A 12,960-nucleotide genomic window follows, 5' to 3' on the forward strand; every position below is an offset into this window, starting at 1 on the left:
GTGAAAATAGCACGGGCTAGCCAATTTTCGGGCTAGTAATTGAAAAATAGCCAGCGTTTGCAAAGTCATTGAAAAATAGCTACTATTTTGCTGCAACACAGAAAGTTTTAGCATAATATACTAGAAATTGGTGCACATGTGTATAAACTTTCAGTATGTTATGTTGGAACTCCAACACACGGAAAGTTCCAGCATAATATATCGGAGATTGGAGCATCTGTGTATGAAATTCCAGCATATTATGCTGGAAGTCCAGTATATTATACTGGAATATTTTCCGGATTTTAAACAGTGTTTTCGTTCAGATTTATCTTTACATGAAAAATGGCTAAATTCCGATTACTTTTGAAACTGTAACTATTTTTCAATTACCGCTTGTAAATCTGACTATTTTTGAATTTCACCCCAAAATGTATTTCACAAATATGAAGCACATGTCACACTCATTTCACTTTGGTTCATGCACCAAGTTTATCCCTAGTTCCATTTGCCATGGGAAAACTATATCAATGAGGTTTACGGGTAAGTTCTAGTTCTCATATACAATACTACTTACAGTAGAACAAGAACAGGAAAACGAGAAACGAAAGAGAGGGAGATAGAGAGAGTGGGAAACAAAAACATTGCTTTATGCGCCAAATGACGTTCATGCAGGTCATACGTTAAGTTTTGTCTTGCTACTACTTTTCTTGCCTTTTCGCAACAGCTTCTTCCACAATCCTAGACCATTCTTTTTCTTGCTAGGTACAATAGCACGGGAGCCATTAACAGCTTCATATCCTGAATGCGTGCTCCCATTTGTCAATGAACCCCCAACACTGGAGGATGTATTTCTCTTTGCATCAAGAATGACTTCCTTGGTAGTAGGAGAACCCATTTCATTGTCCTCAGCCAGCATCTTGTCAAGAAGAGACGAACGACGTCCAAAACTCTTCCTTGGGGTTGTCATGGTAGCATTAGTTGTTTCTGAGTTTGTAGACATCACCTTATCAAAGAGAGCTGCATCCCCAGGCGAGGCCAATGCTTTCAACTGCTTCCCTAGGTTCAAAATAGTCTCTTGACACTCTGCCAACTTTTCTGAAGCTGCAGTGATTTCCCGATCCTACACAATTAAACAGAATATTTAAATGAACGTGGTCGTTAGATTTGCGAGGCCTGAGGGAATTTAACTGAAGCTGATGGGAACTTACGCTTTGAAGAAGCTTTTCTTCAGGGTCCACCTCGGCATTCTCTGCTAACTCCCTTTGTTTTGTGCTGCAAGTTACGTGCTTCAGGAAAAGAAAATCCCCTAGACAATAAACTTTAATAAAATTTAAAAAAGAATCAGATGTACCTTTCTTGCTGCAGCTGAAGCATATGACATGTAGAATCGAGCTTCTTATAGGAGTTATTTTTGTCCTCAAGTTCCTTTTCTAAACAGCAAGCCTTTTGACAAGCTTCATTCAGTTCCAGTTTAGCTGCTTTGAGTTGCATCTCAAAGTCTTCTTTCCCCATCTTTTCTTTCTCAATTTGATCCTCAGTCATCTTCTTTGATTGTCTGAGATGTTCTACTTCTTTTTGCAAGCTTTTGATTGCTTTCTCTGATTCCTGAAGTTGAACCATCAAGGAATCACTCTTGACTGTTTCTGCTTGCAGTTTCTCATCCAAATCCGCCTTTGTAAGTCCATCTTCTGGAAACTCATCTTTCGATAATTGACTTTCATCATCTACAGATGGTAGAATTTTTTCCTCTGGCAAAGCACTCATACGGCTGAGTGAGGAAAAATCCGGAGAGTATAATGAGTTTCCTCTTCCTGTCTGAAGTTTGTCAAATTCAAAGATAGGATTAATCCCTCCAGTTTCCATTTCAATCTCACTTCGCGAATCATCCCAGTCAAAATGGTTTTTTATAGCATCCTTCATGCTTGAAACATCTTGAAGGGAAAAACAGTGGTTCACAATCCATTCCAGGGTCCAAGTTAATCTTTCAGTAAACTTCTCTATGTGAACCTTTCCATTCAATAAATCACGGCAAGTTTGAACAAATTCTTGAAGAATAGCAGATAGTTCTGAAGTTTTCCACTGGAAAACACGAACCATATAGGCTGTCTCCTTCGGTGCACTTTCATATGGTAGAAGCCCATTACCCTTGCAAGATAAGATGTCTGGAATATTGTCATCTGACGAGGGTATATTGATCCCTTCTACGATATCAATCACCTTATTGATCGATGTACCCATGTATGACAACATGTTTGGTTCACACTGTTTTGCCAATGGGACATTCTCACCAGTTCCTGTATTTGATGACTGCCATATTAATGAGTCATGATGTATACCCTGCGATATACACTCACCAATGTTGGGGGTACATGTAACATCAGTATCTATTGAGCTTTCATTTGCTTCCACAGGGTTCTTAGTTGAGGGACACTTTTGTGCCAGAGCAGTTTTAAGATCTGCCAGTATTTCATATGGGTTTCTTTGTGTTACATGGCCATGCTCCAAAAGCATTTTCAGTATGTTATCAACTCCACTAGTAGCTTTATTTGTCAATGTTCCTTTTAACTGGATATCATTGCTGGAGACATAACGATTTGTTACAGGAACTCTCTCTCTACTATCTCCTTCTGATGAATGAGAACATAACTGAAACTCCAAAGCACCCCCATCTCCATTTTCCCTCGGTAAGGCATGATGAAGAGCTCCCAGAGGGTTATCTGTAGACTCAACTGCTAATTTTCCATCTCCGCAAAGTCATCCATCAGATTTATATCTGAAGCTCCTACACTTATAGATGATGGCGGACCTATTTGTTTCTCATTTTTGAAATGCTCCAGCTCTGACATTAGGGCAGAAGCCCACGACTCGGAACAGCCACCTATGTCATCGCTGCCCATATCAGACAGCGATGTCACAGACAGTTCCTGCGCAGAGGGAAGATATTTTTCTGGTTCAGCAGTTGTTCGAGCATTTGTCATCCTAGATAGTTTGAGTTCATTAGTTCTTTTGTATAGCGCTTCTTTCAGAGTCCGATTTTCCTCATCCAACATGCATAAATGCTCAGCGAGGAAGTTAATCTTCCTGTTTGGAGTATCAGGAGCCGTCTCCGAAGTTAAGTCTACTGAACTATTTGGAGACGGATTTGACTTCCTTCTCCTCATTTTAGCATGATCCTTCCCCAACATTTCAACTTCATTCTTCATTTTGGCCAAGGCGGCAGGGCCTGGCAGTCTCTTTCTAACAAGGATGCGTAGCTTTTGACATTCTGAGTCCAGTTTTGCAATTTTCTTCACACTCTCCAGATGTTGCTTGTGTGAAACATCAGCTGTTCGGCGATTAAATTCTCTCTCTTCATTCCGGATCTCAAGCTCCTTCTCAAGGACCCGAACCTCATATCGCAGAGAAGCATTCTCTTTTCCAGCAGATTCCAGTCGTGTTTTCAAGGCACTGAAATCTGCTTCTGCCTGAGCTAATCGTCCTTTTAAATGACCCGTTGCCTTTTCCTTTGCGATGAGAGCCATACTAAGCTGAGTGTTCTCGGAACCTAATCGGGAAAGCTTTTGCCCTGCATCAGCTAATTTTCTCTCTAAGAGAGTCCTTGTTTTTTCGAACTCTTTCGATGCCTTCAATACTGCATCGTGAATCCTGTTATCCTGCTCATCTCTAACAAAACGCAACTGCTGCATACATTCCTTGAGTGCTGCATCCAAGTTAACTAATCTCTCTTCACCCGCTGCGCTATGCAGTAGAGCTTTTTCTAGTTCTTGCTTTAGCAATCTTGCTTCTGTTTCAGTCTTCTCCCAGCCTACATATACCACTTGTAAGCGACTGTTTTGGGGGGAAAAAACTACGTTTCTGTGATTTCCAGGGAGGATAGAACGTAAAACAATACAAAAAGAAGCTAAACACATGAATACGTAAATATGATGGTAAATTAGCTAGGGTTACCTGCAATTGCTTCCTGTGCAATTTTCATCTGTTTCTGTGCAAAATCATCTTTAGCACGACATTCCACCTGAGCAGAGGAAAGCTTGGCATTCACAACCTCCAGCTCTCTTTCTAGTTCAGCTTTATCACTCAATACCGTCTGCAACAAGAAGAAGAATACAAAAGCTGGTTCAGAGCACATAAGATTATCATCAACCAAAAAGCTGAAGCACATGTAAGCATAGAAGATTTCATCAAGTTCAAGCAGGATCATCATTTCATCTGCTTCGAACAGCAGATACATCCCCATCTAATTAGGTTTGAGTTTCTTGTCAGTAGTAGGGATGGAAAGCGGGGCGGGTTCTCTCTTAACCCGCAAAATTTCAACCCGCCCCGCATAGCTCTTTTAACCCGCATCCACCCGCCCCGCACCACACCAGCGTCAACCCGCCACGCCCCGCCCCGCAACTTTTTTTTCCTTTTCAATTTGTCTTATTTTATTTTTGCGATCAATGAAAGCGGGATCAGCATGTACACAGGCATAGTCAGAATAAATATTTTACCATCTTAATTTATTTCAATAGAATTAGCGAGTAATTTTCTCATTTTCTGTTATTGTTCAAGTTTTTAGTCTCTGTTTTCATATAGTTAATGTAGAGATTTGTATTATACTTATTCGTCAAGTGACCTCATTGCTTTTGTCATAATGGAAGAACATTAATTTATAGTGTATGAGATTGGATTTGTTAAAATTAAACATTTTCTACTCCTTTTCAGTTGTGTGAAAAATGAGTATTTAAACTCACACCCGCAGCAGCACCCGCGAAAAAATATTTTTTTTTTTGTTTAACCCGCCCCTCCCCGCCCCCACCCGCATATGTATAAACCCGCACCGCCCCGCATATGTCTAAACCCGCACCGCCCCATTGTCATCCCTACTTGTCACGGGGGAAGTGCAGAAGGTTATCGAGCCAGTTTGAACCCCACCTCCCCCTCCCGCCCCCCTCTTTATTTTATGAACTTATAATTCTTTCTCCAGGTGGAAAAGGTATTATGAACTTATAATTCTTTCTCCGGGTGGAAAAGGGTTTCACTGGCGGGAAGGATGCCTCTGAAAGTGGTGAGAAATATTTTTGTCTTTTATTGATGAGAAAACACAATATTTTCAACTGTCAAGAAAGTAAGAGCTCGAGATTTTAATCTCCTTAAAAAATTACTATTAAGTGGGCTTCTGTATGACTAGTTCCAACTTCCAATTATCCAAAGATCCTGATTATTTCCAGTTATGTATTGCATTTGTCTTTCTCAGCTCAGATGAAAGTATACTTGAAGTCAGTATAAACTCTCACATACTGGAAATGAAAGGATTGTTTACATAATCTATAAGGCGCATATTCTTCTACTTCATCACTCCCGAATCAACAAAACCCCAACAAGTTACTGCGGTTTTTAGTTGGACCCTGGTCATTTAGTTAACTCATATCTCTAATCAATTAGTGGTTAAAGCAAAGGTAGAGGCAGTTTCTTAAATTTTCTGTTACCAGGGAAATGAAACGTGTGAGAGTCAAACTTGACCAACAAGCTAATAAATTGGGCAATGAACGGGGAAGAAAATTTAAAAAGACTATGTATTTAGTTACCTCTTCGTCATGTCTTCTCGAAGAGATATTTGCTTTGTCATCAGCAACCGTGTTTTTATCTGAGGATTTTTTCTTCCAGGGCCATGATTTGTGATCCATTGTCTTTCAGAATACCTTCAGGTGCAGTCTTATTGATCCAAAATGTTGCAGTTACTCGGTTCTTGTCTTAACTACATCGATACAATAGAACATCTGCATAAAAAGAGTTCTTTTTTAACATTACAATTTGACGAATACAACGTACACAGTGAAAGCTCAGACTCATAGGAGAAACGGAAACAAGGAGATGCAATTTGAAAGTGCTTCCCAGAGTCAACTTCACAAATCTGATATTGAAATCATTGGCACTCAACGAATGGATGTAAAAATAATCTCATATTAGTGAATTAGATCCATTTCTAGAGTAGTTTCCAGAGTCACTGTACAACTCTATACTCTCCTCTATAAATACCATTTATATATAATTCTTGCAAAAGTTGCATTTGAATATAAGAGATGAAGATAATCTCGTATGATATATTTCACAAATTTCATTACCTCGTTGCCCAAGGATCAATTAAAAAAAAAATCGGTTGACACATACGTTCAATGCAGTAAAACAACATCCCAAAACAGAAACCACAAAGATAGAGAACAGCAATTACTGATCCGTGAAAGAGAAAAAAAAAAGGAAAGTGAGCTCATTATTAAGAAACAGGCTTACCTTCTGACATTAGATAGCAGAACACAAACTCCGACCAGCTCATGAATCTGTCCGAAGACAACAATGCAAATGAAAAATTTCAACTAAAAACTAATACCTAACAAACAGTAGTATAAAACTAGTAAAACATCATTTTCAAAGCATACTTCACTTACATTATCTATCCTACCAACCACCATTTGCATAGCAATGAGTATTTGAAGAAGCGAAATGCCGATAAACGACAAAGCACTAAAAACAGAGTTAAAAAGGAAGAAGAGAATAGGAAGGGAAGTGGTGTCGGTATCTGGATCTGAAGAAAGCGAACTGTGAATGATATACGGGTCGGGTCGGGTATTGAAGGGGACAGAGGAGATAAAGTTTCGCGGGTTGCTTTGGTTAGACGGAGCGTAAGAGAGAAAGAAGGTCAGTGTCAACTGTCAACCACTCACACGGTTCTTATGTGAGTCGAGTTGAGAGAAGTGTCACCGTCTCTTGTCCCACTGCTGACTTGTTTATGGGATAAAACTTGTTCTACTCTCACTTTTACTATATTTTGCTACATTTGACGTTGTTGTATTGTGACTATTGTCATAAGTTTCAACTAAATTGGTGAGATTTTAAATGGTTCACTTAAGTATTTTGGTTTTTTTGTAGTACTGTGTTGTTTTGTTTCTTCAACTAGCATTATTAGTGCAGGCAGTATGGCAATGTCCGGCCCCCACATACCAGAATTTGAGTTAGCAAGTCAGACCCTTTTATGTTAAATGCTTATAATTATGAAGCTTTTGTTGAAACAATTCTTTCGTTAGTTATAGTCTATTTTTTTTCAAATTGTTTTTTAAAAAAGTATTTTTGGTGAGAATTGATTTGTGTTTGAAAAACACTTTTGAACAGTAATTAGTGTTTGGCCAAGCTTTTGAAAACTATTTTTAAGTGTATTTTTCTCAAAAGAGCTTCTCAGAAAAGTGCTTTTGAAGAGAAACTACATTTTTTCTGCTTATCAAAAACTATTTTTGTTTTTCCTCAAAAATACTTTTTTCCCTTCTAAAAGTTTGGCCAAACACCTCAATTTTTTGCCAAAAGCACTTTTGGCCCAAAAAAAAATTGATCAAACTGGCTATAATGTTAACTAATAGCATGTTTGGCCAATCTAGAGAAATCAGCTTATTTTGAGAATTTTTTTTTTCAAAAGTGCTTTTGAAAAAAAGTACTTTTGAGGAGAATCAGTTTGTATTTGGCCAGCCACTCTCAAATGCACTTTTGAGCAATAATTTGTGTTTGGCCAAACTTTTCAGAAAGTGCTTTTAAGTATTAAATTACGAATAAGAACATGAATAGATTTACTTAATAGTTAATATTATAAGTAAATAAATAATCTTAAAAATTTGTTATTACATACAATAATTAAATCTTTTCATTTTATTTAAATGAAAAAATAAAAATAAAACTTAAAAGTACTTAATTCTTTTAATATAAGTTAAATATATTAAAAATCATTCAACAAATATAAAAGCATTCACCCCTAAAGTCATTATATATTAGAAAGCTATCCTAAAAATAATAAGAAATATTTATACATTAATATTCTAAGTATTAGGTTTAACGGTTATTTAGTATATACTATATTTTGTTAAGGGTATTTTTAATAAGAAGAAAAGTCAAAACTGCTTCTTCTTCTTCTTCTGCTTTTGGGAAGAAGCTATTTTTTTCTGCTTCTCAAAAACTGCTTCTGCTTCCTCCCAAAAGTATTTTTTTTCCCAAAAAAACTTGGTCAAACACCTCAAGTTAGGGAAAAAAAGTATTTTTGAGAAAAAAAAATACTTTTGGCCTCTTGAGAAGCTTGACCAAACAGGCTATAAGAATAGTGGCCGTTCTTAAATCTGACAAAAGCCAGAAACGAGGTTTAATCTTACCAAAAATATTTATTTGATTAATTATGTTGTATACGCTCTTAAATAATGTAAAATAGAATTAAAAGAAGTGTGGTATTCTCTCCGTCCAAGTTTACGTGTCCACTATTTACTTGGCATGACCCTTAAAAAATAATAAATAACAAGATAATTTTATTATAACACCCATAATTATTATTATTGAAAAACCAACTTTAACTATTATAAATCCAAAATGTTAGAAAATGATAAAGATAAAATAGGTAATATTGTAAATTATCCATATGTGTGGGCTAAAAGGATGGGAAAAACATGCATTATATGTAAAATAAACATTCGTTAGATATATGTATATCTTTATTCTAATAATTAAAAATTAAAGAATTACTTACCTGTCCCCATGGGGTATGATAATCGATCGATGCATATGATCGTACTCTACAGTTCCACCAGCATACTGTCTTCGTGAAGGAGCAACTGGAGCAGTACTAGTAGATGAGGATGCAACCTCCTGAGATCCTCTAATATCCAGTCTAGAAATACTATGAGTAGATGATAATGGAGTAGAAGATGATGGAGGCACAAAATATGAACCATCATGCTGACTGTAATGTCCACCCTGGGATGAAATCAATGGTGAGCCATCTTGCTGACTAGCAGGGACACGATGACTCAAAGATGACAAATTAGACATGCGCATAAAATTAATAGTAGTGGAGGCTGAACCACCCTGGGTTGGCATGAAATAATATTGTTTTGTGCTAGCCGGAGGGGGAGAGGACTCTGAAAAACTCAGGTAGTAATGTAGTCGTCGACTGAGAAGGACGAGCAAAACTAGGAGGAGGACTCATCCTAGGTATGCGTGAAGGAATGTGATCACTCGTGGATGGCAAAGTATTTTTTTTTCTTGTTAGATTATTTCGGTTCTTTACCCTTAGAAGCCATCTGTGCAATTTAAGTAAAATAAAATATGATACTTAAAATATCAACAGGTAATAATAAAAAGCAATTCTTTTACATATTATAACAATTAAAAAAAGAACATATATAAAGTCCAACAAGATATAAAAATAAATACAATAACATAAGAAATCAAACAAGTCATAAAACACACAAACAACTCAATCCTCATCGCTTTTTTTGATTTTCATCATATAATTCTTCATCCTCTCTTGCTTCATATTCATCACTTGAATCTCCATCCTCGTTTTCCATGGATGTTCCTTCCTCATAATTACTTTGATTTGATCTAAGGACTTAAGGCTCGAATTCCTCATAAAGGCCTTCAGTATCCTGCAATTCACCTGATAGTTCATCATCTACCATTGCTTCAACACTTCAAATGTCATTCTGGTACGCTATATCCAATGCATCCTCGACCTCAACTCTACCTATGAGCTTTATTTTTATAAATACCTGTCATGCAATCTTCTTCTTGCACAAAAGATAAGGTGCTTAATACACCTATTTCACATTTTGTGCTATGATAATTGGGTCATAGAGTCTATACCTCCACGTGTGCTTTATTTCAACAATTTTATACAGAGGAGCACCTTTGTACCTCTAGTAGGTGTTGGATCATACCATTTACACTGAAAGAGTACCAACTTTTTCTTCGGCCAAGCAATACTATACTCGAGTTCTAATATCTGTTGAACCACACCATAATAATCAACATCACCATCAGTTTTCACACACACGCCACTGTTATTAGTTTTTTTGCCCTTGGACCATTCTTTTGTATGAAACTTGTACCCATTGACGGAGTACTTAAACATCATTAGGGCTAGATCCCCAAGCAATGTCACGCAAAAAATGGATCATTTACACCATTATCTGGATTATGAACTTAGTTCGAACCCAATATATAATAGTTAATTAGAAATTAAAAAGTACGTACAACTGATAATAATTCGCATTAAAAAAAACTTTGCCAATACTTACAAAGTGTTTAAACCATTCTGTAAACTTAGGATAAACATGTGCATGCCTATATGTACCCACAAACCAACTGTCTAACAGATGTGAAACTTTCATTAGTTAAAATAATTGATAATTAAAATTAAATATAAGTCGGTAATATAAATATACTCTTACGTATAATAAGGTTGGACCTCGGGACAATTTAGTAGAATATGTATTGTAGTTGACTTTAGCTTCATCTCTGTCAAAAATCGTGTTGGACTAAGTTTTGGACCGCCTTTTCTAGGTTGATTGAATATGGAAAAGGGTGGTGCCAAAGTATCGGTATAGCCACCATCATCATGCCGATCAGGTCTCTAGCTACATATCCCTCACATATCGATCCCTCAATCCTTGATCTATTTTCACGGTCCGCTAACATTTGTCAATCATCCTGCATAGCACGATTTTAAGATGAAATAATGTTTAACTAAAACATGTAAAGATAATTACCTCTCGAATGGATACATCCATCTACATTGAACTGGCCCTCATAGTCATGCCTCTTACGCAAGGTGAATTGGAAGATGTTCCACGACATCGAAAAAATCAAGCGGAAATTTTTTTGCCAACTTGTTTAAAGTTAAGCGAATGTTATTGTCCATGTAAGCTAGGTTCTCCGCCCTCAATGTACTAGAGCACAACTACTTGAAAAATTAGCATATCTCTGTGATGGGCTTTCATATTCTATCAGGCAAAGCATTGAATGCAATAAATATCAAAGATTCCATGAAAATGTGACAATCGTGGCTTTTCATAGATGTCAACTTCCCTTCTTTCATGTCAACATACCTAGATAAGTTTTATGCATACCCATCAAACATCCTTAAATTATTAACCCAATCACAAATCTCTCTTCTTTCATCCAAATCCATCCTGGCCTTTAAATTATCTTTTGTCTTGTTGCTTACATTCATCACAGTATTAAATAAGTTATCAAAACATTTCTTCTTGATATGCATGACATCAAGATTATGCCAAAGAAGATTGTGTAGGTGTGTGTTACGCCATACCCCAGTATCTTATTAGGCAATGTATACTCTGTTACCTTATGTAGATTCATACCTCTATTCCAAATCTCTTCAGGCGACAAGACATGCGGTGGATCCTCATAGTCAGTTTTGTTCTTCATAAATGCACTAGTATTTATCTTATTGGGCAAGATAATAAATACTAGTGCATTTATCTTATTAGGCAATGTATACTCTGTTACCTTATGTAGATTCATAACTCTATTCCAAATCTCTTCAGGCGACAAGACATGCAGTGGATCCACATAGTCAGTTTTGTTCTTCATAAATGCACTAGTATTTCTCCTAAACTCATAATCCATTGGCAATAAGCAGTAATGGCAGTCAAACCATGTGTTCTTGCCTCCATGTTTCAAAGTGAATGTCTTTGTGTATCTCATACAAGTCGGGTAAGCTAACTTTTCGATAGTTGACCACCCGGACTCATTCCATAAGTAGGAAAATCATTTATAATCCACATCAAAGCAACACAGAGTCTGAAATTTTGTTTAGTTAATACATCATATGTTTCCACACCTTGATGCCACAATGACTTCAATTAGGGACTGCATGTATACATCAAATAATATTTTTGGATTGCGTGGACCTGGAACAATACAAGTTAGAAATAAATATTGACTTGTCATACATAATACATGCGGCAGATTATACGGCGTAACAAACACTAGCCAACATGAATATGGTGCAGCAGACACTGCAAATGGAGTGAATCTATCAGCACATAATCCCAGCTTAATATTTCTCGGTTCACCAGCAAAGTCTGGGAACACCCTATCAAAATTCTTCCATGCTTCTCTATTTGACGGATGATATAGCACATCATCTGGCCTTCTATGTTCATAATGTCATCTCATATGAGGAGCGGAACACATTGATGCATACAACCTATTTAACCTTGGTATAAGGGATAAGTAGTGCACCTTCAGTGGAATCTTTTTCTGTTTAGCATTTATGACTTCTTTGTAATATGGCTGGTTACAAAATTTGTACTTTTCTAAAGTTGTGTCTTCCTTATAGAATAATATGTAACCTTTCTCACAACAATCAATCCTCTCCGATGAAAGACCCAACTTAGAAACCAATTTCTTTTCCGTGTAAAAATCTTTGGGCAAGTCAATCTTGGTCAGATTAAGTTCATTCATAAGACCGATGATATAATCCATGCCTGCTTGAAAAATATAATTATCCAATTTAATACTTAGTAATTTAACTACAACAGATAACTTGGAATGTACTGTACCTTCATAAAGCAGATAACTGGCTTCCTCTAACTGTTAGAAGAAGCTCTTAGCCTCATCATTTGGTTCGGATTGAGCCCCAGGGAATATCTCAAAAGCGTCCTTCATAATTTTATTAAATCTAGAATTTTCAACATTAATATTCTCCTCTATGGGACTACCTTCTTCACCACGAGATGAGTTCTGAAAATGAACATCATCTATACTAGCATGACTCTCCCCATGAACAGTCCACGCATAATAATTTTCCATAAAACCCCTCTTATATAAATGAATAGTAACAATATTGGGCTCCAATAACTTAAGACACTTGCATTTCACACAGGGGCACCTAATCATCCCTTCGATAAGAAAATCATCAAGTGTTTTTGCCTTAGCAATAAAGCTAGCAAACCCTTCTATAAATTCATCCCCCAACCTCGTACGATTTAGATGATTCCTATCATCCATCCATCAACGATGCCCAAATTCTATCTACATATAGAAGAGAATTAGAAGTTGAAATATATTTATGTTATTTACTGAATTGAGTCAATGCCTCCATTATCCTGTTAACTGAACTCTCATTCCCTTTTACAACAGATCATCATATCATTAGCAAATATG

General features: G+C 36.7%; 1 protein-coding gene across 1 annotated transcript; it reads right to left on the minus strand.

The window, feature by feature from the left end:
- Positions 1-608: 608 nt before the first annotated feature.
- Positions 609-6,663, minus strand: LOC107825991 (filament-like plant protein 7). The gene is given in 8 exon segments (XM_075234514.1): positions 609-1,102; positions 1,191-1,254; positions 1,334-2,723; positions 2,726-3,787; positions 3,931-4,069; positions 5,550-5,741; positions 6,253-6,299; positions 6,408-6,663. Coding segments are annotated over 6 exon segments (3,201 nt in total). The 5' UTR covers positions 5,649-5,741; positions 6,253-6,299; positions 6,408-6,663; the 3' UTR covers positions 609-655.
- Between the last annotated feature and the right edge of the window lie 6,297 nt (positions 6,664-12,960).

This window comes from Nicotiana tabacum, chromosome 17, assembly GCF_000715075.1.
Source record: "Nicotiana tabacum cultivar K326 chromosome 17, ASM71507v2, whole genome shotgun sequence".
NCBI classification, from domain to species: Eukaryota; Viridiplantae; Streptophyta; class Magnoliopsida; order Solanales; family Solanaceae; genus Nicotiana; species Nicotiana tabacum.